This window comes from Symphalangus syndactylus, chromosome 5 (genome assembly GCF_028878055.3).
Source record: "Symphalangus syndactylus isolate Jambi chromosome 5, NHGRI_mSymSyn1-v2.1_pri, whole genome shotgun sequence".
NCBI classification, from domain to species: Eukaryota; Metazoa; Chordata; class Mammalia; order Primates; family Hylobatidae; genus Symphalangus; species Symphalangus syndactylus.
In genome coordinates this window covers 59,360,974-59,384,886 of record NC_072427.2, presented here as the reverse complement: position 1 = coordinate 59,384,886, position 23,913 = coordinate 59,360,974, and the positions used below count along the sequence as shown (strand labels likewise).

At 42.1% G+C, this 23,913-nt stretch overlaps 2 protein-coding genes across 7 annotated transcripts in view; both read left to right on the top strand.

Annotated features, from left to right (window-relative positions):
• The first annotated feature begins 25 nt into the window (after positions 1–25).
• On the top strand, positions 26–1,800 carry NOP10 (NOP10 ribonucleoprotein). Its single transcript, XM_055276929.2, has 2 exons — positions 26–188; positions 1,408–1,800. The coding sequence occupies exons 1-2, from the start codon at positions 135–137 to the stop codon at positions 1,546–1,548; spliced, it is 195 nt and encodes a 64-aa protein (XP_055132904.1). The 5' UTR covers positions 26–134; the 3' UTR covers positions 1,549–1,800.
• Positions 1,801–5,674: 3,874 nt separating this feature from the next.
• Positions 5,675–23,913, top strand: part of SLC12A6 (solute carrier family 12 member 6) — a 109,566-nt gene continuing 91,327 nt past the window's right edge. For all 6 annotated transcript variants that reach the window (XR_010120740.1, XM_055278598.2, XM_063639062.1 and 3 more), the window contains exon 1: positions 5,675–7,643. Coding sequence is in view for 5 of the 6 variants with exons in the window: in XM_055278598.2 (XP_055134573.1) it covers positions 7,373–7,643 (271 nt within the window). In the remaining variant the exon portion in view is untranslated. The remainder of the gene's footprint in view (positions 7,644–23,913) is intronic.

Here is a 23,913-nt window from a genome sequence, read left to right as displayed (position 1 = left end):
ACATTTTCCGGAGAGCTCGGAGAGAGAGACTTCCGGTTATGCAGGAAGGAAATTGACGAACACGTGACACGGTCGGGCGGACCACTGCAGACGGAGCGGTGGACCGAATTGGGACCGCTGGCTTATGAGCGATCATGTTTCTCCAGTATTACCTCAACGAGCAGGGAGATCGAATCTATACGCTGAAGGTGAGGAGAGAAAACAGGGTGTAAATAGGCATGGCGAGAAATGTAGATGGGAGGAGTGGGTGAGGCCATACACGGAGTTACCTAAATGGGTGCGGGAAACCAGAAAGTCCAGAAACGAGGTGGGGAAGAACCGGGAGCGCGCGACTAATTTTTTAATTAAAAAAAAAAAAAAAAAGTTTTGGCCGGGCGCAGTGGCTCACGCCTGTAATCCTAGCACTTCGGGAGGCCAAGGCGGGTGGATTGCCTTAGCTCAGGAGTTCGAGACCATTCTGGGCAACACGGTGAAACTCCGTTTCTACTAAAATACAAAAAATTAGCCAGGCATGGCGATGTGCGCCTGTTATCCCAGCTACTCGGGAGGCTGAGACAGGAGAATCGCTTAAACGCGGGAGGCAGAGGTTGCAGTGAGCCAGGATAGCGCCATTGCACTCACTTTTCCTTTTTTTTTTTTTTTTTTTGAGACGGAGTTTTGCTCTGTTGCCCAGGCTGGAGTGCAGTGGCGCAATCTCAGCTCACTGCAAGCTCCGCCTCCCGGGTTCACGCCATTCTCCTGCCTCAGCCTCTCCGAGTAGCTGGGACTACAGGCGCCCGCCACCACGCCCGGCTAATTTTTTGTATTTTTAGTAGAGACGGGGTTTCACCGTGGTCTCGATCTCCTGACCTCGTGATCCGCCCTCCTCGGCCTCCCAAAGTGCTGGGATTACAAGCGTGAGCCACCACGCCCGGCCCTTTTTTTTTTTTTTTTTTTTAATGACAGGGACTCGCTTTGTTGCCTAGGCTGTAGTGCAGTGGCGCGGTCTCGGCTCACTGCAGCCGCCGCCTCCTGGGCTCAAACAATCCTCCTGTCTCAGCCTCCCGAGTAGCTGGGATTACAGGCGTGCGCCACCACACCCGGCTAATTTTTGGTTTTGGGGTTTTTTGTTTGGTTGGTTGGTTTTGTTTGTTTGTTTGTTGTAGAGACGAGGTTTCGCCATATTGCCCAGGCTGGTCTCAAACTTCTGACCTCAAGCCATCCTCCCGCCTCGACCTCCCAAAATGCCGGGATTACAGGCGTGAGTCACTGTGCTCGGCCTTTTAAAATTTTATATTTCTCTATTTATTTGTACAATTTTTTGAGCTGACCATTGCGTCTTGTATTTTCATGTTTGCCCTTTTTCGCGCTGGCCCCATCCCATTTCATCACGTCTGTACTGACATACATTCTGTGTTCCTGGAGCAGAAATTTGACCCGATGGGACAACAGACCTGCTCAGCCCATCCTGCTCGGTTCTCCCCAGATGACAAATACTCTCGACACCGAATCACCATCAAAAAACGCTTCAAGGTGCTCATGACCCAGCAACCGCGCCCTGTCCTCTGAAGGTCCCTTAAACTGATGGCGTCTCTTCTGCCGCCTGTTACCCCTCGGACACTCCGTAACCAAACTCTTCAGTCTGTGAGCCCTGATGCCTTTTTGCCAGCCATACTCTTTGGCATCCAGTCTCTCATGGTGATTGATCATGCTTGTGTGAGGCAATCATGGTGGCATCACCCATAAAGGGAACACATTTGACTTTTTTTTGTCATATTTTAAAGTACTACAAGATTATTAAAGATAAAATGATTTGAAAAACTCTTATTTGGTGAGTTGTTGGAGGAAAGGATTGGCAGTATTTTTTTAAAGGGAGGGAGATGATAAAGGAGAGTACCCCAGAGAGTTGCAACAATACCACTTGGAAGAAAAACTTCAGTCCTGCTGTTGCAAGAGTGGTCATGTGCTGTTAATGATAGGAGAGTATTGGGGAAGAAAGATTAAGACTTTCACAGCTGTCAGCATTCACTGAAAAATACCCCTGTTGTCACTTACGTAATTTCTTGTCCCTTGAAATAACATTTTGATTAAAAATGGAAGAGTACTTGAAAAAGTAGTAGGCATATTATAGAGAGAAGGCAGTGAATTGAGAGTCAGAAGACCAGTATTTGCTTTTTGTATAGCTTTGAGAAAGCTAATTAACCTGTTTAGTCTGATTTTTCTCTTGATTAACTTTTTTTTCCTTGATTAACTTATCTTTGAACTTAAATTGATTTAGTGGTGGGCCTTTCTTTTTTTTTTTTTTTTTTTTTTGAGACAGAGTCTCAATCTGTTGTCCAGGCTGGAGTGCAGGGGTGCAGCCTTGGCTGACTACAACCTCCGTCTCCCAGGTTCAAGCAATTCTCCTGCCTTAGCTTCCCAAGTAACTGGGATTACAGGTGCACGCCACCACACCCGGCTAATTTTTGTATTTTTTTTTTAGTAGTGACAGGGTTTCACCATGTCGGCCAAGCTGGTCTCAAACTCCTCACCTCAAGTGATCCACCCGCCTCGGCCTCAAAGTGCTGGGATTACAGGCGTGAGTCACCACACCAGGCCTGGGTCTTTCTTTCTTTTCTTTTTTTTTTTTTTTTTGAGATGGAGTTTTGCTCTTGTACCTCAGGCTGGAGTGCAGTGGTGGGACCTTGGCTCACTGCAACCTCCGCCTCCTGGGTTCAAGCTATTCTCCTACCCCAGCCTCCCAAGTAGCTGGGACTACAGGTGCACACCACCACGCCTGGCTAATTTTTGTATTTTTAGTAGAAACAGGGTTTCACCTTGTTGGTCAGGCTGATCTCAAACTCCCGACCTCAAGTAATCCACCCGCCTCGGCCTCCCAAAGTGCTGGGATTACAGGCATGAGCCACCTTGGCCGGCCTAGTGCTGCAGATTTTAAAATTGCTTTGTGGAGTCTGTATTTTAATTCTGCAATTTTTATTTTCTATCATATTAAAAATTATAGATTCCAGAAGCAGATATAACTTAAATTAGCACAGATGTGATTTATGAAGACATGCCCTGGAAATACTTTTTATTTTATTTTATTTGAGTCAGGTCTCGCTCCTGTGGTCCAGGCAGGAGTGCAGTGATGTGATCACAACTCATTGCAGCCTCTACCTCCCCGTCTCAAGTGGTCCACCCCATTTTTTAATTTTTTATAGAAACGAGGTCTCACTGTGTTGCCCAAGCTGGTGTTGCACTCCGGGACTCAAGCTGTCATCCTGCCTTGGCCTCCCAAAGTGTTGGGATTACAGGCGTGAGCCACGGTGCCTGGCCAGACTTTGCTTTTCTTGGATCTTGCTATTTGACCATCCCAGCAGAAAAGTTCAGGATAGTTGGGGGGTGCTGAAAAGAAAAGAAAAAAATCTCTCAACTGGGGTCATAATAGAAGACAGATGATTTTCAAATACATTACTGAAACGTATAGGAATGGTGAAATGAGATACTTGTTTCCTGTCAAGGAATTTTATTTCTCCTGTTCACTTACTTGCAGGGTTAACATTGGATCTGAAGGATTTTAAAGAGTTAACTTAGAGAAATTGTGAAATGGGATACTTGTTTCCTGTCAAGCAATTTTATTTCTTAGCTTGTTCACTTACAGGATTGGATATAACATTGGATCCGAAAGATTTTTAAAAGTTATCATATCCAGTTAAGGGGACAATGATTGGAGACATGTTTCTTAAGCACCAAAGTCAGTAAGTGAATTTTGCTACCAGTTTTTTAATGTTGGCTGCAGTTCTGCCTTTATCTTACAAAAAAGGAAAAAAAAAAGAATTAGCATTGCTCCATGCTACCACCTGTGTAGACTGAAACGCTTTAACCTGGAAATATGCCTAATGAATATAGAGGAGAAAAAGCAAACTGGCATGAATATACCATTTCATTCATACCAAACTGGCATGAATATACCATATACCAAGGACTTTTTCCATAAGAGATCCCCTGAGGAATGAGCCTTCATTTTGCACCAGAGGCTGTGTCTCCCTGAGAAAATGAAAAAGAGATCCCTGGGGTATTAACATCTGAGACGTACATTTATAGGGCTTGATTAGTGCTCAGAAACAAGAAAAGTCTTAACAGGGATAGTATATTGGAATTAGGTGGTATATATAAGTAAATGCAGATACACTAGTAGGAAATTGGGTTTCATAAAAATTCTGTGTTTCTTTATAAAGGAAAGTCTGCAGTTTGAATGAACGGGAGGCCTGCCTGAGGAAAAAATGGGTGAAAGCTGTGGGCCTGAATCAAGAAACCCAGACTTTATAAAGAGTCAAACTTCAGGAGGTTTACACTTTACATTTGGACTTCTCATTTTGTTACCAGGATCTTTTTAACTTTTTGATCCTTTAATCCTTGAAAGGATTTGGACTTTGTGTGTCATTTGATAAAAGAGAATTTCCTGGAATACAGTTCCCATTGCTAGGAGTGCTGCTTAAACATAGCCACTTGTGAGGAGCCAAGACCCCAGGCAAAACCAGGGGCCAGTTTCTGGGCCCAGGTGATTGTTAAATTTAGAGGTCTTGATCACAGCTATAGGAAATAGCTTTTCTTTTTTTAAAAATTTTTTTATTTTTTATTATTATACTTTAGGTTTTAGGGTACATGTGCACAATGTGCAGGTTTGTTACATATGTATCCATGTGCCATGTTGTTTTGCTGCACCCATTAACTCGTCATTTAGCATTAGGTATATCTCCTAATGCTGTCCCTCCCCCCTCCCCCCTCCCCCCACCCCACAACAGTCCCTGGAGTGTGATGTTCCCCTTCCTGTGTCCATGAGTTCTCATTGTTCAATTCCCACCTATGAGTGAGAACATGCGGTGTTTGGTTTTTTGTCCTTGCGATAGTTTACTGAGAATGATGTTTTCCAGTTTCATCCATGTCCCTACAAAGGACATGAACTCATCATTTTTTTATGGCTGCATAGTATTCCATGGTGTATATGTGCCACATTTTCTTAATCCAGTCTATCGTTGTTGGACATTTGGGTTGGTTCCAACTCTTTGCTAGGAAATAGCTTTTCAAACAAAACATTGATGAGTCAAAATTTATCGAACACCTCCATTTATACATTAAATAAACACTAAGAAAAAATATTCTAGCGACAATAAATGTAGTGGTGAAAACATGGAATGGATTTGAGAAAATACCTCAACATCTTCTCCAGGTATAAAAAACGTATTATTTAGTGGAACTTTCAGTCTGACTAGAAAGTGGACAGAGCATTTATTAAAAGGACAAGAACAACAAAAAAAATTAAAGTCGGACAAGTGTGTTTAAGGTACTTTATAGTTTTATTTTTATTTATTTATTCCTTTGAGACTGAGTTTTGCTCTTGTCCCCTCAGGCTGGAGTGCAATGGTGCGTTCTCGACTCACTGCAACCTCCGCCTCCCGAGTTCAAGCGATTCTCCTGCCTCAGCCTAAGGAATAGCTGGGATTACAGGCACATGCCACCACGCCGGGCTAATTTTTGTGTTTTTGGTAGAGAAGGGGTTTCGCCATGTTGGCCAGGCTGGTCTGGAACTCCTGACCTCAGGTGATAGCCCACCTCAGCCTCCCAAAGTGCTAGGATTACAGTCGTGAACCACCACGCCAGGCCTACTTTATAGTTTTAATTTTTTTTTTTTTACATAAAAATGCTTTATTTGTATGTAGACCTCTACATAAAAATTAACAATGAGGGTTATTCCCAGGTATAGGAGCGGTGTTTCTGGTTTATAAAGAAATCATGAATGATGTTTTCAGAGACACTCATGAAAGACAAATGGCTCCCCGAGTTCTGAGGGTGAGGAGCAGCGCCCGCCCTCTAAGATGCTTCCAGAGTGAATGTGCAGCACAGCCAGACCAAGGAAAAGGATTATTCCCGTCTTCACGCGGGTCACGCCGTGCCCTGGACTACACCTCCCGTCGTGCCCCTTGGCCACTCCTATTCGGCCCCGCCCCGCCTGCCGCGTCTGCGGCGAGCGCAGGCGCGCTGCACTCTGTCACCGCGAGCTGCGGAGGCTGGGCGGTGCTTTCGGGCGCCCGCGGGACGGTTCCGCCCTCTCACGGCACCCCCGGGCTTCTCTTCGCAAGGTTTACCTCGAATGAAGAACAAGCGGGGAGGGAAGGGAAGGGCTGCGGCGGCGCGGGCGCAGCCCGTTGGGCCCGGGGCTGGGGGAGGCCAGGTCACGTAACTGCTGCTCTGGCGTCGGGCCGGGGAGGGGGCGCCAGCCCGGGCAGCGAGAATCTTGCGCGCGCCGCGGCTCTGAAACAGTTACAGGCTAGTAAACAACAGCTGCGCGCCCACCCGCATTAGCTGGCGCCGGGATACCGCACCTGCGACCTTCTCCCTCACCCCGCTGCCCAGTCAGGCAAGCCTGCGTGGCTGTCTCCTCCTCTGCTGGGACCCGGAGGAAGAACGACGAGGGGGTGACCTGCGCCGGGGCGGGGATAGGGGAGAACGCGCCTCTGGCAAAGGGGGTGGCTCGTCCTGTCACACGCTGGAGAAACCTAGCGAGCGGACCGTGGCTCAGTGGACTAGCCACGACTTGCCACGACTCTGAGCTGCAGTCCGAGGTGTCTTGATCCGCTAACCTCCTCCCAGACCCCGAGGACCTTTCTGCTAGGAGAAGAGCGGACGCACCACCCCCACCGACCTCTCGGAGACAGGAATCCGCTCTGCCCCTGCATCCTCCTTTGCTCACCCTTCTCTCAGTAGTGTGGGTTATTTTTCCCGTTATGCATGCGCACCTTTCCCACCAGACCCAAGTGGATTGTCGACATCAAAAACACCGGGTGGCTTTGCATACACCTCCCCCCAGCCAGACCTGTGGGGTATTCACCTGATACACAACAGGTGGCCGGGTGTACACCATTTTGCAATCTGATCCACGCTATAGTCGCCTGATAAAGGTTTGCCTGCACGCACTTCGCCCAACTAGAACCGTGGGACACTCACCAGATAAAGGACTACCTCGACAGGAACTTGGGGGCTGAGGGGAGGGAGGCTTCATCTGCTGCCCTGAGACCATGTCACTGAGCCTTCAGCCCTGGACCAGAGGGGATAGCTAGGTAGCTCTTCATTCTGAAGGAAAGAAGTTACACAAGATTGGCATTGTTTTGTCTTTTTTTTTGTTTTTTTCTCTCTTAAAAAATATATTCACCTATTGGTGATGCACTTTCTAGGACAGTCGGCTTGAATTCTGAGTAGAAGGATTCTTATTTGGGGCTTTTTGTGTGGTATGAATCAAGGTTATTGAAATGTGTTATTTTTCAAGTTATCTTTTGTATTGCAGTCAAAAGTAGCTAGCGTAAGAGGAAGATTTTGCGAGGTTCCCCCCACTTTTTTTGTTCTTAAAAAGAACAAAATGCATCCTCCAGAAACCACCACCAAGATGGCTTCAGTTCGGTTCATGGTGACACCGACAAAGATCGATGACATTCCAGGTTTGTCAGACACCAGTCCGGACCTCAGCTCTCGATCTAGTTCCCGAGTAAGATTTAGCTCCCGGGAAAGTGTGCCTGAAACAAGCCGGAGTGAGCCTATGAGTGAGATGTCTGGGGCCACCACTTCGCTGGCAACTGTTGCACTGGATCCACCCAGTGACCGGACTTCTCACCCCCAGGATGTCATCGAGGGTAAGTAGAAACACAGACCGCAGCATACTTTCATTACTGGCCTCTTTATCCAAGATGCCTATCTATGGATCTGGAAGATCATAATCATATAATTATGATTATAATAGTCATCAGGAACCAAGGCATCTCTGTGAGATGCTTAGAAACTCTTTGGAATAATAGCATAGTGGCTCTTTGCAGTAATAATTTGGTATGTGGGAAGGTGTATGACAAGAAGGAAGGCAAATGTATATTTTAACTTCCTCATTTTTGTCTTCTTAGAAATGAAATGGGTATTTTGGTTAAAGGTGTATGTCAAAGAATGTAATCGTTTTCAGCACAGAGAATCCTAAATTTTAAAATTTAGTGAGTTGGGTATGTGTTCTGTAGCCATCATTGGCTATTTCAGTCTGCTTTAAGGCCGGTTACATGGAGTAGTTATTGGTCATATCTTAGTAGCTTTCCTCCAAGACTTCGGATGTGTATTGCAAAATTGTTTTTTGAAATCTATATGGAAGACTTCTGAAAAGGCTTTTAGGGCCCGATTCCCATGTAATTTCTTCTCTCTGAGCTTTAAATGGGAAGTCTGATGAGTCTTTAGAGTTAGCAGGTAGCACACAAGCCACTCCTGGCTCATGTTGACTGCTGCAGACCTTTAGCTTCCTAAACCAGTTTGTGTGTGTCAGCTGGCTTGGTTTTATTTGATGTACTGGGAAGAGGTGATGGAAGAGAGAGAAGAGAGAAAATGGGGAGATCATAACATTTTTTGGACTCTGAAATTTAAAAGTTTGAGACCTATACTGCTTTATATATTTAGTTTTATGCTGTGTTGTAACTAATATAATCTTTTAGTGATAAAAATTTCTCTTAAAGACTCTTAAAATAATATGCCACCCAAGTTTGAAAACCATAGCCTCACCCACTGACTTGTGAAAGCAAGGCTTACTCACCATTTTCCGGTGTCAGAAAATATTGTTCCTTTTAACCTAAAGGGTTCAGGAAACCAGAATGATTTTAGTTCCCTAATTCTGTGTTTTTAATATCTGGAGACAAGGTAGATTTGGTAAAGTTTACAGTCCTAGAATTCACTCATCCTTGACTAATCATTTTTTCTTTTATGGAGATATAGCTTGGTTCTCAGACTTTACTGTTTTCAGCTTTTTGACAAATTTTACAGTATGTCATACACTGTATTAAAATTACAGTATGGAATAAAAATTTATCATTTCCTGTTCCTCCAAATTAATTCCAAATTATCGTTTTAGTTTTTACCCATCATGCTATATTTAGGTTGTAAACATTCCAGGTAAAGACTATACCAGTGTTAATTTTTTAATACTGTAATTATCATTTGGTAATTTATAGTTTAGTTTGTTAGACTTGTGACTTACATGTGATGGAATTGTATTTTTATTCTTTGGAAAAGTGGACTTATTTCAGTAATGTGTTAGACCAGCAGAACAGGATCCTTGTCCAGTCTGCGGTTCTTACGTTACCCTTAAGCATTCTTTACAGTCTAGAGTGGTATCCTTTTACACTATAGGGGTAAAAATGGGGACATATCTAAGTGAAATCTATGTTTGTTTACGTGGTTACAGATGTTAAAAGCTTGATTCTCTATATAACACATTCCTTATTTAATGTTTAAATATTCTCCGGTACCCAGATGAAAGGGAAATTAATAGTCCGGCCATTAGAGAGCACTTTGCCCTATTCTCGTGGAACTTTCTACTTTCTCAGTGACCTACCTTTTCTCTTTTTTTTCTTTCTATATTACAAAAAATTCTTATGATGACTGTCACCATGTGATAAATTTTCCCCACCATTAGAAGAAACCACTTAGAAACATAATTATTTCACCCTTGGCTTCTCAGTATGTTAAAGCCCTTGTTAGATTTAGATGTAGATCTTCAAAGGGTGCTGTTGTGAAGAAAAGGGCCTAATGTTAATATACATTTCCCTCTAGGCTGGCTTTAATATAGATAACAACTGCATCCTTTCTACAGTTGAGTCTCCTTAAGCTCATAGTGCATTTCACAATTAGTTTGCTATTTTAGTATTTACAGTTCTCTGAATTTTTTCACCCTTTGTACATCCTTCTGTGGTTGTGACATTAGTATGATTCTCCTTTCCCCCATGCCTCCCACGTTTCTTCCTGTAGAGAAACTTCCCACCTGAAGTTTCTTGTCATATGTCTTTTACTCACATTACATCACACAAACAGGAGGTGACACATGAAGTTGTTTTTTGTTGTTGTTTTGTTTTTTTTTTTTTTTTTTTTGAGATGGAGTTTCACACTTGTTGCCCAGGCTGGGGTGCAAGGGCGCAATCTCCACTCACTGCAACCTCTGTCTCCCGGGTTCCAGTGATTCTTTTGCCTCAGCCTCCCAAGTAGCTGAGATTACAGGCATGTGCCACCACACCTGGCTAATTTTTTGTATTTAGTAGAGATGGGGTTTCACCATGTTGGTCAACCTGGTCTCAAACTCCTGGCCTCAGGTGATACACCCACCTTGGCCTCCCAAGGTGCTGGGATTACAGGCGTGAGCCACAGCACCCAGCCCTACATGAAGTTTTAAGTACTTATTTCAGTATATTTTAATTTTTTCTGCTGTTGGCTTTCTGAGTAGTTTTCTTTCTGCTATCGAAGTAATTTTTCTTTCATTTTGGCAAGTCTCCATTTGAATTTATAGGACTGTCCAGTTGGTAAAATCAAGAATCTTAGCAGTGTATTAGCTTATGGATCAGTGGCCTTTTTTTTTTTTTTTTTTTTGAGAAGGAGTCTCACTCTTTCACCCAGGCTGGAGTGCAGTGGCGCGATCTCGGCTCACTGCAGGCTCCGCCCCCCGGGGTTCACGCCATTCTCCTGCCTCAGCCTCCCGAGTAGCTGGGACTATAGGCGCCCGCCACCTCGCCCGGCTAATTTTTTTGTATTTTTAGTAGAGACGGGGTTTCACCGTGTTAGCCAGGATGGTCTCGACCTCCTGACGTCGTGATCCGCCCGCCTCGGCCTCCCAAAGTGCTGGGATTACAGGCGTGAGCCACCGCGCCCGGCGGATCAGTGGCCTTAAAGATACAAAAGAAACTGTTGAGAGTGGATGCCTCTGGAAAGTGAGTTACAAAAATGAAGTGGAGCCGGGCATTGTGGCTCACGCCTGTAATCCTAGCACTTTGGGAGGCCGAGGCGGGTGGATTGCCTGAGCTCAGGAGTCCAAGACCAGCCTGGGGAGCATGGTGAAACCCTGTCTCTACTAAAAATACAAAAAATTTGCCAGGCGTGACAGCGTGCGCCTGTAATCCCAGCTACTCGGGAGGCCTTGACAGGAGAATCGCTTGAATCCAGCAGGCGGAGGTTGCAGTGAGCTGAGATCACGCCACTGCACTCCAGCCTGGGTGACAGAGTGACACTCTGTCTCAAAAAAAGAAAAAAAAAATAGAGTGGAATTTTCTTTTACCAAAACAATTAAGGGCATATATAATTTTTAAATATTTATAGTGTATCACTTTTATAGTAATTTTTTTGAAAAGCACCACGTTAGAGCTAATGATCTAGAATCTCGTTCTGATCAAACCACATTTTAATAAGTGAGGAGACTTAAAACCCCAATAGATTAGACTAAAAAAATAACAAAATAAATGAGGAAACTAAGGCTTATAGAGATGGTTATTTGTAGATCACATAGTGGCAAAGCCAAGACTGAAGTTCAGGCCTCCTGACTTTTATCTAGTGCTCTTTCTTGCATCATTTTGCCTCTGCTATGATGAACATTTTTTTACATGTGCTTTATAACCATGTGGCTGTAAAACATATTTTTATATGTCATTTGCGGTACCTAATACTTTTTTTTTTTTTTTTGAGACGAAGTCTCGCGCTGTCGCCCAGGCTGGAGTGCAGTGGCGCTGTCTCGGCTCACTGCAACCTCCACTCCCCGGGTCCAAGTGATTCTCCAGCCTCAGCCTCCCAAGTAGCTGGGATTACAGGCATCTGCAGCCACACCCGCCTCAATTTTGTGTTTTTAGGAGAGATGGGGTTTCACCATGTTGGCCAGGCTGGTCTCAAACTCCTGACCTCAAATGATCCTCCTGCCTCGGCCTCCTAAAGCTCGGGGATTACAGGTGTGAACCATACACCCTGCCTGCAGTCCCTAATACATTTCAACCTTTTATAATTCAACAGATACTCTGTGAGACGCTGGTATGTATGAGGCAGTCTGGTATTAATTGTAGGAAATATACAGATAACATATAGTTTCTACCTTTGCAGATCTCATGGTATAGTGGTGAAAATGACTAGAGCACTTTACTTATTCCTTCACCAAATGTTTATTACTCTGCACAATTATTAAGGATAAGGCACTGGCTGGCTGTTAAAGATGTTGGGTGTTAAAGACAGAGAAAAAGAATCTGTTATCTGTTCTAAGGAAAGTTATGATCTAATAGAGAAAGCAAACACATTTGTATACAAATTATAATGCTATATAAGTCCAACAATAGAAATATGCAAAAATACGGCAAAGGAAAATGATCAACTGAGATAAAATAGAGACACTTAAGAGACTGGAGGACTTGATAAGGTAAAGTGTGGTGAAAGGTGTAGAAAGATTAAAGACTGTGGTCAGATGGTTGAATGTTGTTGGAGTGAGCAATTTCAGAGGTAGAGCATTTCTCATGTAATGTGATCTAGTGTGTAGCCTTGGAGTAGGTTTCTGAAGTGGAGAGTTGAGGTCTAAGTGTAACAACTTTGAGACTGGCTGTTAACCAAGTTTTTGTGAGAGATGTTAGAGACACAAAAGTAATTTAGATAAGTCCTTTCTTTAAGGAGTCAGGTTTCCTCTCTGAAACCTTTTCTGATTGAACCCCATATCCAGATATAATAAACCAGGCTCTTTTTGTCCCTATATTGCTATAATGCCCATATCACTCTATTTTGTTTTTTATTTACATATTATCTTTCTCAACTATGCTGTAGGGTTCTTGAGGACAAGGATACAAAATCATTTACACCTAGTATAATATATGATATCCCATATAACTTGTATACCATAAATATACACTGAGTTGAAGATCTTGTAGACTTAAAAACAAGAGACAAATTAAAAACATACTCTGATAAAGGCATATTAATGTATGTACTAGAGCAGTGCTACTTCATCTGGCTGCATAATGAAATGATCTAGAGAGCTTTTCAAAAAATGCCTCTAGGCTGGGTGTGGTGGCTCATGCCTGTAATCTCAGCACTTTGGGAGGTGGAGGCAGGCGGATCACTTGAGGTCAGGAGTTCGAGACCAGCCTGGCCAACATGGTGAAACCCCGTCTCTACTAAAAATATGAAAACTTAGCCAGGTGTGGTGGTGCATGTTTATAATCTTAGCTACTCAGGTGGCTGAGGCATGAGAACCTGGGAGGCGGAAGTTGCACTCCAGCCTGGGTGACAGAGCGAGACTCTGTCTCAAATAAATAAATTAAATAAAAAATAAAAAATACCTCTACCCTGACAAACAAAACTCAACAAAAAACAAAATTATCATTTTTAGCCACACACCAAAATAAGTGAATTATATTGTATTGCTAATCATAGGTGACTATTAGTATTATTATTGTTATTATTATTTTTTGAGACAGAGTCTCACTCTGTCACCCAGGCTGGAGTGCAACGGTGCAGTCTCCACTCATTGCAACCTCCGCCTTCTGGGTTCAAGCGATTCTCCTGCCTCAGCCTCCCCAGTAGCTGGGACTACAGGCACGTGCCACCACACCCAGTTAATTTTTGTATTTTTAATGGAGACGGGGTTTCACTATGTTGTCCAGGACGGACTATTACCTTTCTCTTAAATATATCTTCTATATTATATAATTATTGAATACTATCCGTGTTTTACCTTGGCATTCTGATAGCTAAAATATGTTGATTTGGTACCTTCCTAGCTTGTCTGAAAGCATCCTCTTTATAGTTTTTTTTTTTTTTTTTTTTTTTTTTTGAGACAGGGTCTCATTCTGTCCACCAGGCTGGATACAGTGGTGTGATCACGGCTCACTGCAGCCTCGAGTTTCTGAGCTTAAACAATCCTCCACCTCAGCCTCTTGAGTAGCTGGGAACACAGGTGCACACCACTATGACTAGCTAATTTTTTTTTTTTGTAGAGACGAGGTTTTACCATGTTGCCCAGGCTGGTCTTGAACTCCTGTGTTCAAACAGTTAGCCCACCTCAGCCTCCCAAAGTGCTGAGATTACAGGCGTGAGCCACCATGCCTGGCCTTAGATTTTTTTCTTTAAAAAAAGCTTTTCAGTATCACTTGTCCAAAACATTTTGGTTACAGACCTTTTTTTTGCTGTGTGGCCCAGGCTGGAGTGCAGTGGTGCCATCTCGGCTCACTGCAAGCTCTGCCTCCCAGGTTCACGCCATTCTCCTGCCTCAGCCTCCCTAGTAGCTGGGACTACAGGCGCCCGCCACCATGCCCGGCTAATTTTTTTTTGTATTTTTGGTAGAGACGGGGTTTCACCGTGTTAGCCAGGATGGTCTCAATCTCCTGACCTCGTGATCCGCCCTCCTCAGCCTCCCAAAGTGCTAGGATTGCAGGTGTGAGCCACTGCGCCCAGCTAGTTATAGACCTTAACTGTTTTTCCTCTCTTCTCTATACTCCGTAGCCAGATTAAACTTTATAATATACTGCTTTATACCACAAGAAGCAATCAGCCAAATCCAGAATATGGGAAGTTTTATTGAATAACTAGATTCTTCAACAAATAATTGGGATGGGGTGGAGGAGGAGGGATGGGAAGAGAGGGAAAGCTGTTACAGATAAAAAGAGCCATATCAGCCAAATGCAGTGTGTGAACTTGGTTTGGATTCTGATGTGCATAAAACAATTGAAAAAAGGTACTTTTGAGACAAATGGGGGAAATTTGAACATGTACATGGTATTAAACAATATTAAGGAATTGTTAATTTTCTTAGAGATGTTTATGACATTATGGTAACATAAAGCTGTTATCTATAAAGATATATATTGAAGTATTTACAGGTTAAATGAAATGTACTCCAGCTCCTTCCTCCCCACTCCTCCCCAGAAAAGTTGGGGAGAGATAGACAAAACAAGATTAGCAAATGTTTATAATTTGTTGAAGTAGAGTAAAAGGTACATTTTACTATTTCTTAGCTTTTATCTTTGAAGATGTCTGGGAACTCCTGAGCTCAAGTGATCCTCCCACTTGGGTATCTCAAAGTGCTAGGATTGCAGGCATGAGCCACCATGCCTGGCCAATTTTTAAAAAGGTTAAATTACAATTAAAGGATTTTCTTTTGAGTGTGTCCTAGAATACTGTAGATATTTGATTAAATATCAGTGATTGGTACGGTGATTACCTCAACTTCTTGTCTTTGATCTTCGGTGGTCTCTTCTGCGTCCTCACTAAGTCTTTCCATCATGAGCCCAAATTCTTTTCTTCTCAGTGACATGTTTCTACATTCCAGATTCTCATAAATTTTGATATTACCTTTACTGAAATGGAAGGAAACGAAAGAAGGTTCTCCTGCAAACGTGGGAACCTTATGAAAGTCATGCTTTCCCATTTTAAAGCTGTTAGAAGAAGGGGAATGTTTCTATTGCTGACATTTAAGGCAACTTATAATGCTGTAAGCTTTTGAATTATGGCTGCTGCTTCTTTTGCCCTTCGTGTCTAACATATATTTCTGGACTACTAAGAACTTTGTGCAAATTCTAAAAAGGCACCCCTTTGTGCCCTGGGCCATCATGGCTTCACTGGAGAAGGGCAGGCTGGATTTCAACCCCCTTCCCCTTGCCCTTCTAGCTTAATGCCCTTGTGCACTGTCTACACAGCTGTAGCTGGTGAGCTTGTTGTTTCAGAATAATGAAGTTACATGTGTTTAAGTTTTTGGTGATGTTTGTTTCTGAGGAGTAGGTATGAAAGTTTGGAGAGCTATAGTGTAGGAATTATGTGAGCATTTCAATTTTGTGAATGTTAATGTATTCTTTTAATGAAGTTTTATAAGTTTTACAAGTATATAGAAAAACAAGAAGCTATTCTCTGTTAAAACCCTGTAATTAGTGCTTCAGTGTATATATTTTTTTATTTTTTGAGACAGGGTCTAGCTCTGTTACCCAGGCTGGACTTGGGTAGGCAGTGGCTATTCAGAGGCACAATTGTAGTACACTGCAGTCTTGAATTCCTGGGCTCAAGCGATCCTCCCACCTCACCCTCCCGAGTAGCTGGGACTATAGGCATGCACCACCACGCCCAGCTAACTTTTGTATTGGCTTTTGGTAGAGATGGGGTTTTGCCACGTTGCTCAGGTTGGTCTCGAACTCCTGGGCTCAAGCGATCTGCCCACCTCGGCCTCCCAAAGTGCTAGGATTACAGGTGTGACCCACTGCACCCGGCCCTGGTATACTTTTAAGAATCTCAACAATTACATTTGAAGGTACAAGCACAAAACTGCAGAACATACAACATAAAAACATGCATACAGCACCTTGCCTTAACGGCAGAAGTTCGATACCTGATTAGTAGGAAACACTATCACCATATTTGCTCAGCTCTAAGGTGTGTACATTACCATATTTTAACATTGCTGATATTCTCAGGTGCATTTTACTTTTGAAGAATTTTTAAGTTACTGTTAAAGTGGAATTTATACTTAACAAGATTTCAGAATCAAGTCAGTATTGTAAATAAGTCAGTCTGAGGGGCTTTGCGAAACCTGAAATTTTGAAGTTACCTTTGAATGTCTTAGCTGAAAAAAAATGTAAGAGCTGAAGTTTTTTTCTTCCTAAAATTTCAGTTTTTGTAGATGAAAACTGTAGAAATAGAAAACAAAAGCCACATTGTTAGGAAATGACAGATCTTAATTCTAATTTTAGTCTTTTTTTTTTCTCTTTTTAAAATTTCCTGTTATCTTAGCTCAGAGCTGGGTTTCAGTCTCCAATTTTCTAGCTAAATTAACCAGTGGCAGCTTTTTGTTTGTGGTTTTATTACGGCATTGCTAATCTTCGTTATATTTGTCGTGGCCTTGAGCAAAAAACTCAACTGATGACATTAATCTGTTTATAGTCATAACCATTTGGTAAATAACTTTAATTTTTGGCAGAATAGCACCTGAATTTCTCTCATTTTTTCAGACAGGTCTACATTTACTTTGGGGTAAAGCTATTTATTTTTCATATTGCTAGTTTAAAAAGAGAAGAGAGAACACTAATAAGTTAAAAACTCTTATGTACACATGTACATTTTCACTTTGAGGAGCTGTGAGAAATTGAATCTAACCAAAATTTACCTTTATTCTATTTTGAGAGCATTTGCATTTACCATATTTAGTTTTTTTTTTTTTTTTGAGGCGGAGTCTCGCTCTGTCGCCCAGGCTGTAGTGCAGTGGTGCAATCTTGGCTCACTGCAGCCTCCACCTCCCAGGTGCAAGCAGTTCTCCTGCCTCAGCCTCCTGAGTAGCTGGGATTACAGGCACATGCCACCACGCCCGGTTAATTTTTGTATTTTTAGTAGAAACAGGGTTTTACCATGTTTAGGCCTCAAACTCCTGACCTCGTGATCTGCCCGCCTTGGCCTCCCAAAGTGCTGGGATTACAGGCGTGAGTCACTGTGCCCGGCTAAAGTTGTTTGTTTGTTTGTTTGTTTGTTTTTTTAACAGCCTTTTTCACAGCTGGCTAATTTACATCCTAAGATGCATACAAAAGATTATGCTCGGTTTATTTATTTTTTTCTGATTCAGCAGCATGCCACATTTCAAATGAAATTTTAAGAATTGATAGGAATAGAAAAATATTCTTCCCTATTAGATGAGGTCAGTTCTTTCCCCTTTTGAAAAATGATCAGTTTTGGTATTTTTTCATTTTTTAAAAAGTCATTTTATTCTGTACTAAGATGAAATTTTTCTTATCCAGGAGAAACCTGGGGTTGATAAGGTTAAGTAACTTGCCCAAAGTCATACAAATAATAAATTAAAGAATAATGATTGAACCTAGGCACATGTAATTCTAAGACCAGCATTTTTGTCATTACACTGCATTTTCTCTGGTATGCTAATAATAGTTGGCCCTATTGAAACATTTATTAGGACATAATTGTTAGCCTGGGCAACATAGTGAAACCTCGTCTCTACAAAAAAAAAAAGAAAAGAAAAAAAAAAGCAGCCAGGTGTGGTGGTGTGCACCTGTAGTCCCAGCTACTTGGGAGGCTGAGATGGAAGGATTGCTTGAGTCCGAGAGGTCAAGGCCATAGTGAGCCATGATCATGCCACTGTACTCCAGCCTGGGTGACAGAGCAAGACCCTGTATCCAAAAAAAAAAAAAAAAAAGTAATAAAATGACATATTCTCTGAATAACTTAGATTCTATGTTCGTAAAAAGAAATCTGAGCCGGGCGCGGTGGCTCACGCCTGTAATCCCAGCACTTTGGGAGGCTGAGGCGGGCGGATCACAAGGTCAGGAGATCGAGACCACGGTGAAACCCCGTCTCTACTAAAAATACAAAAAATTAGCCGGGCGTGGTGGCGGGCGCCTATCGTCCCAGCTACTCGGAGAGGCTGAGGCAGGAGAATGACGGGAACCCGGGAGGTGGAGCTTGCAGTGAGCCGAGATCGTGCCGCTGCACTCCAGCCTGGGTGACAGAGCAAGACTCCGTCTCAAAAAAAAAAAAAAAAAAAAAAAAAAAGAAATCTGGCATAAGGATACGTATTTCATTGTCTTTTACACAAATTATGTGCCTAGAGCAGTGTAGTAGTGCTGAGTTACATCAACAGTTATTGATTTAGTTACATTAATTATTCTGTCGTAAAGCTAATGAAGATTTTGACCCAAGTCTCAGTAGATCTAAAAAATTTTGTTTTGGATTGTGTTTTCATTTTCCTTTTCTCACATTTTTAGAAATATGTCCTTAGTTTTAACAATGTGTTGCTTAATGTCAGGTTTATTTTCTATACACTTTTTTTGTGTTGACTAGGAGCCCATTTTTAATCTAGCAAGCATTTCATAATGGAAGAATGAAATATCTTAGATCAGAAATGAAACCCTGAGTAACTGAATGTCTATCTTCATAGCTGCCAGATTCCTCTTTGGAATCTGCTACCCTCTTTGGTTGGGATTCTCAGGTCCTATCTGTCATACCTGGGCTATATTGACATTAGACTAAGGAAAAAGGTAGCAACCTTTTATAAAGAGTTGTGATATGCTGAAAGAGGCAGCAGTGGCAACTGAGGACTCAGGGGCATTTGATAATGCCTGCTTTAGTATTTGGATTAGTGGCCGAAATGGCTGAAGTAGCTATCAAATTAGTTAGCCATCAACTATCCTACTCTATTCTTTCCTCTAGTGAAGACACAACTTTTAGGAAGTTGAAAAAGTCCTAGTTTTGTATTGCCTATAGTTAATTTGGATAATAAGACTGTGAGCTCCTTGGGCAGGAACAGTGTCTTGCTCTCCATTTCATTCCTATTTCTTGGCACTTAGTGGGCACTCAAATATTATTGAGTAAATTCATGATCCTTTCAGCCTCAGTTAAAGCATGAGATTTTCCTGAGGCTTTAACTTGGAGAACTCTTTGCCTTTCTTACTCTACAATATGTTGAATCCATCAGAAAATAATGTCTTTTATATATTTATAAATATATAAATCACCAACCAAAGAGGTAGCACTGGCAGCTATGAACACAGACATTCAGTTACTCAGGGTTTCATTTCTGATGTATGACATTTCATTCTTCTATTTTTTAGTTTTAGCCCCCAAATTCATTATATATTCACCACTGATAACATTTCATAAAAATCCATTTTCATAGACAGTTTCAAGTCAAGATTTAAAAGACTTAAGCTGTAAGTCCTTACCATCCCATGATAGTTGGTCTTTACCAAAGTAATTGATGCATTCAATTCTTCTAATAATTTTATACATAGTAAGGCAAAATTTAGAATTTGTGATCATTTTTATATTTTTCACTAATATTTCCTGTCTCAGTTGCAGAGGGATAAGAGGGTTTGCTGAATATGATAAATAAGGAAAATGTGGGCCGGGCGCGGTGGCTCATGCTTGTAATCCCAGCACTTTGGGAGGCCGAGGCGGGCGGATCACAAGGTCAGGAGATCGAGAACACAGTGAAACCCCGTCTCTACTAAAAACACAAAAAATTAGCCGGGCGTGGTGGCGGGCGCCTGTAGTCCCAGCTACTCGGAGAGGCTGAGGCAGGAGAATGGCGTGAACCCGGGAGGCGGAGCTTGCAGTGAGCCGAGATTGCGCCACTGCACTCCAGCCTGGGTGACAGAGTGAGACTCCGTCTCAAAAACAAAAAAAAAAAAAGGAAAATGTGTATACATCTTCTACTTAAGAATGAGACTGTACCTTTCAGGCTCCAGCTATAGTAGTAGCCCTAAATGTAAGTGGTGAACAGCTCATTCTCCTGTAAGATGTTTATAGCATTTTCTAACACGGAACTATTCAGAGTGTAGTACAAGACAGTGCTGGCCCATGAGCTGTTTATTTTCTGTGAGGAGATAAGTTCAGAAATTGAGTTTTTAGAAACCTGCATAGCAGTTTGATAGAACAAATTTATGTCTGTCAAATCTAATATTAACAAGTTGGGGCTTATATTTGATATATATTTATTTTATTTTTCTAGTAATTCATTTTTACTATTTTTTAACAAAATTATTGGCCCATAATGAATTGGAAATTCAAAGAAAAAAGTTATTTACCAGAGATAATTTGCAAAGCAGTGTTCTAAAACAGTGGTTCACATCCTTTCATGTTTGCCTAACCTTCTAAATGATACCACACTCGAGAGGGTGCGGAGTGTGGGATATAGAGTGCTATTTCCCTACCGGTAGCCCTCTGATAGAGAATCCTTATATTGAAAATAATTTCCCGCTGACTTTCCCTTAATTGTTTCAATCTTTTCACTAATCTAACTTAAAAAATTTTTTTTAATAAATGGGTTTAATAAAACAAAACACTGGTTATTATGAGTTCTGAGCTGTGCTAGTGTAACATATTAAGTTGCAGTGTCAAAATACTACCCCAAAATAGACCCATTCCTCTGAAGAATGGGCATGCTAACTATTTTTAGCAGGTATAATATAGTCACAAATAATGTGTTTTACTGAAACTAATTAATAACATAAATACAATATGTATAAGATTTGGCCTAATATATAAAGCACTATGGGAGTAATACCATTATAAATGCCCTTTTTGCCCTGGCCTGACCTTTATATCTTATTACTTAAAAATACCATAATTTCTTTAAAGTATACAAATGTAAATATTTCATACCTGTATGATTCCTGTTTATCATTGAATAATAATTCATTGTATGCCATATACTGAAGGTTGATTATTTTATTGATGGATACCTGGGCTGTTTCCTGCTTGGGTTATGAATAAAGCTGTTATATACATATTTGTTTGAATTTTTTGTGGACTTATGCCTTTATTTCTCTTAGGTAAAAATACTGAGAACAAGAATTGCTGGGTCTTAGGGTAGGCATATGTTTTTGATTTATAAAAAAACTACTGGAACTTTTTCCAAAATGATTGTGCCATTTTACACTCCCCACCAATGTTTGTGCTACATCTTTACCAAAAGTCTCTCTTTTTTTTTTTGTTTTTTGAGACAAGATCTCACTCTGTCACCTAGGCTGGCATGCAGTGGCACAACCTCCCAGACACAAGCAATCCTCCTGCCTCAGCTGGGACCGCAGGTGTGCAGTAGCAAACCTGGCTAAATTTTTCTGAATTTTGGTAGAGAAATGGTTTCGCCATGTTGCCCAGGCTAGTCTCAAACTCCTGAGCTCAAGCAGTCCTTCCACTTTGGCCCCCAAAAGTGCTGGGATTACAGGCCTGAGCCACCATGCCTGGGTGCCAACAGTCTTTTAAATCAGCAGTCCCCAACCTTTTTGGCACCAGAGGCTGGTTTCATGGAAGACAATTTTTCCACAGAACTAAGGTCGGGTACAGGCATGGTTTTGGCATGAAACTGTTCCACCTCAGATCATCAGGCATTAGATTCTCATAAGGAGCACATAGTTTAGATCCCTCGGAATTGCTGTTCACAATAGGGTTGGCGCTCCTATGAGAATCTAATGCTGCTGCTGATCCGACAGGAGGCGGCGCTCAGGCAGTAATGCTTGCCTGCCTCTCACCTCCTGCTGTGCGGCCCTGTTCCTAACAGGCCAGGGACCAGTACCAGTCCATGGCCCAGGGGTTGGGGACCCTTGTTTTAAATTGTGATTTTAATTTGCATTTCCCTGATGGCCAGGGATGAGCACTTTTTCAGCGGTTTTTAGTGGTTTGCCTATCTTCCTTTGTCAATTGTTTAAATCTTTTGCCCATTTTATTTGTCTTCATATTATTGAGGCGTAGGGAATTTTTATGTCTTCTAGATACAGATCTCCTTTGTCAAGTATATGTTTTGTGAATATTTTTCCCAGTCTGTGACTTGCCTATTTCATTTTCATAATGGTGTCCATTGTATTTTTTCAACATTTTATTAAGAAAATTTTCTTTTATTTTTTTCTTTCTTTACTTTTGTTTTTTTTTTTTTTTTTTTTTGAGACAGAGTTTCACTCTGTCGCCCAGGCTAGAGTGCAGTGGTGCAATCTCAGCTCACTGCAACTTCCACCCGCCCGGGTTCAAGCAATTCTCCTGCCTCAGCCTCCCGAGTAGCTGGGGTTACAGGCGCCCACCATCACGCCTGGCTAATTTTTGTGTTTTTAGTGGAGACGGGGTTTCACCATGTTGGCCCGGCTGGTCCCAAACTCCTGACCTCAAGTGATCCGCCTGCCTTGGCCTCCCAAAGTCCTGGGATTACGGGTGTGAGCCACCACGCCCAGCCTATTATGAAAATTTACAAGCACACAGGAAGTTGAAAGACTTTTATCGTGAACACCCATACACCCACCACCTAGATTCTATCATTAACATTTTATTATACTTGTCTTCTTACATATGTGTCCATCTATCCTATTGTATGCATTTTAAGGTAAATTGCAGAATCAGTTCACTTCCCACAAATATTTCACAATGCGGCCGGGTGCGGTGGCTCACGCCTGTAATCCCAGCACTTTGAGAGGCCAAGGCGGGCGGATCACGAGGACAGGAGATCGAGACCATCCTGGCTAACACAGTGAAACCCCGTCTCTACTAAAAATACAAAAAATTAGCCGGGCGAGGTGGCGGGCGCCTGTAGTCCCAGCTACTCGGGAGGCTGAGGCAGGAGAATGGCGTGAACCCCCGGGGGGCGGAGCCTGCAGTGAGCCGAGATCGTGCCACTGCACTCCAGCCTGGGCAACAGCGAGACTCTGTCTCAAAAAAAAAAAAAAAACAAAACTTCACAGTGCATTATTATGAATTATAAATTAGAATTCATATAATTATGAATTAGAATTCAGTAACTGCAGCTTTTTTTCTTTTGAGCTAAACTTTTCGTACAGTCAAGGCACGAGTTTTTGTTTTTGTTTTTGTTTTTTTCGAGACAGAGTTTCACTCTTGTTGCCCAGGCTGGAGTTTGGCAATGATCCCGGCTCACCGCAACCCTGCCTCCTGGGTTCAAGTGATTCTCCTGCCTTGGCCTCCCCAGTGGCTGGGATTACCGGGCATGCGTCACCACGCCCAGCGAATTTATATTTTTAGTAGAGACAACGTTTCTCCGTGTTGGTCAGGCTGGTCTCAAACTGACCTCGGGTGATCCGTCCACCTCGGCTTCCCAAAGTGCTGGGATTATAGGTGTGAGCCACCACGCCCAGCAAAGGCACGAGTTTTAAGTGAACATTGGCTGAGTTTTGACAAATGCATGCGCCTGTGGAATACTAAACCCCATCAAGATGTAGAATATTACCATCACTCTAGGAAGTTCTTTCAGGCCCAGTCCCAGTTAATCTGTATTTCCATTCTTCCAGATCCAACCATTGTCCTGCTTTTTCTGCATCATAGGTTAGTTTTGTCTGTTCTAAAACCTTATAAAAGTGGATTCACATATTATGTTCTCTTCTGTTTAAAGCGTCTTTAACTTAGCCATAATGTTTTTGAGATTCATCCATGTTGTTGAATATATCAATAGTTTATTCCTTTTTATTGCTGAATAGTAATCCTTTGTATGACCATATCACACTTTATCCATTCTCTTGTGAATGTATACCTAAGATGTTTCCAGTTTTTGGATATTATGAATAAACTGTTGTGAACATTTTTGTACAAGTCCTTTTGTGGGAATATATTTTCATTTTTAAAGGTAAATACCTATGAGTGGAATTGCCAGATTATAGGGGAAAG

Excerpts from the sequence above, each read along its gene's own strand:
- NOP10 (XM_055276929.2), top strand. The coding sequence starts at position 135 with ATGTTTCTCCAGTATTACCTCAACGAGCAGGGAGATCGAATCTATACG. Across the intron at positions 189-1,407 it reads ATCGAATCTATACGCTGAAG|AAATTTGACCCGATGGGACA; the intron begins GTGAGGAGAGAA and ends TTCCTGGAGCAG.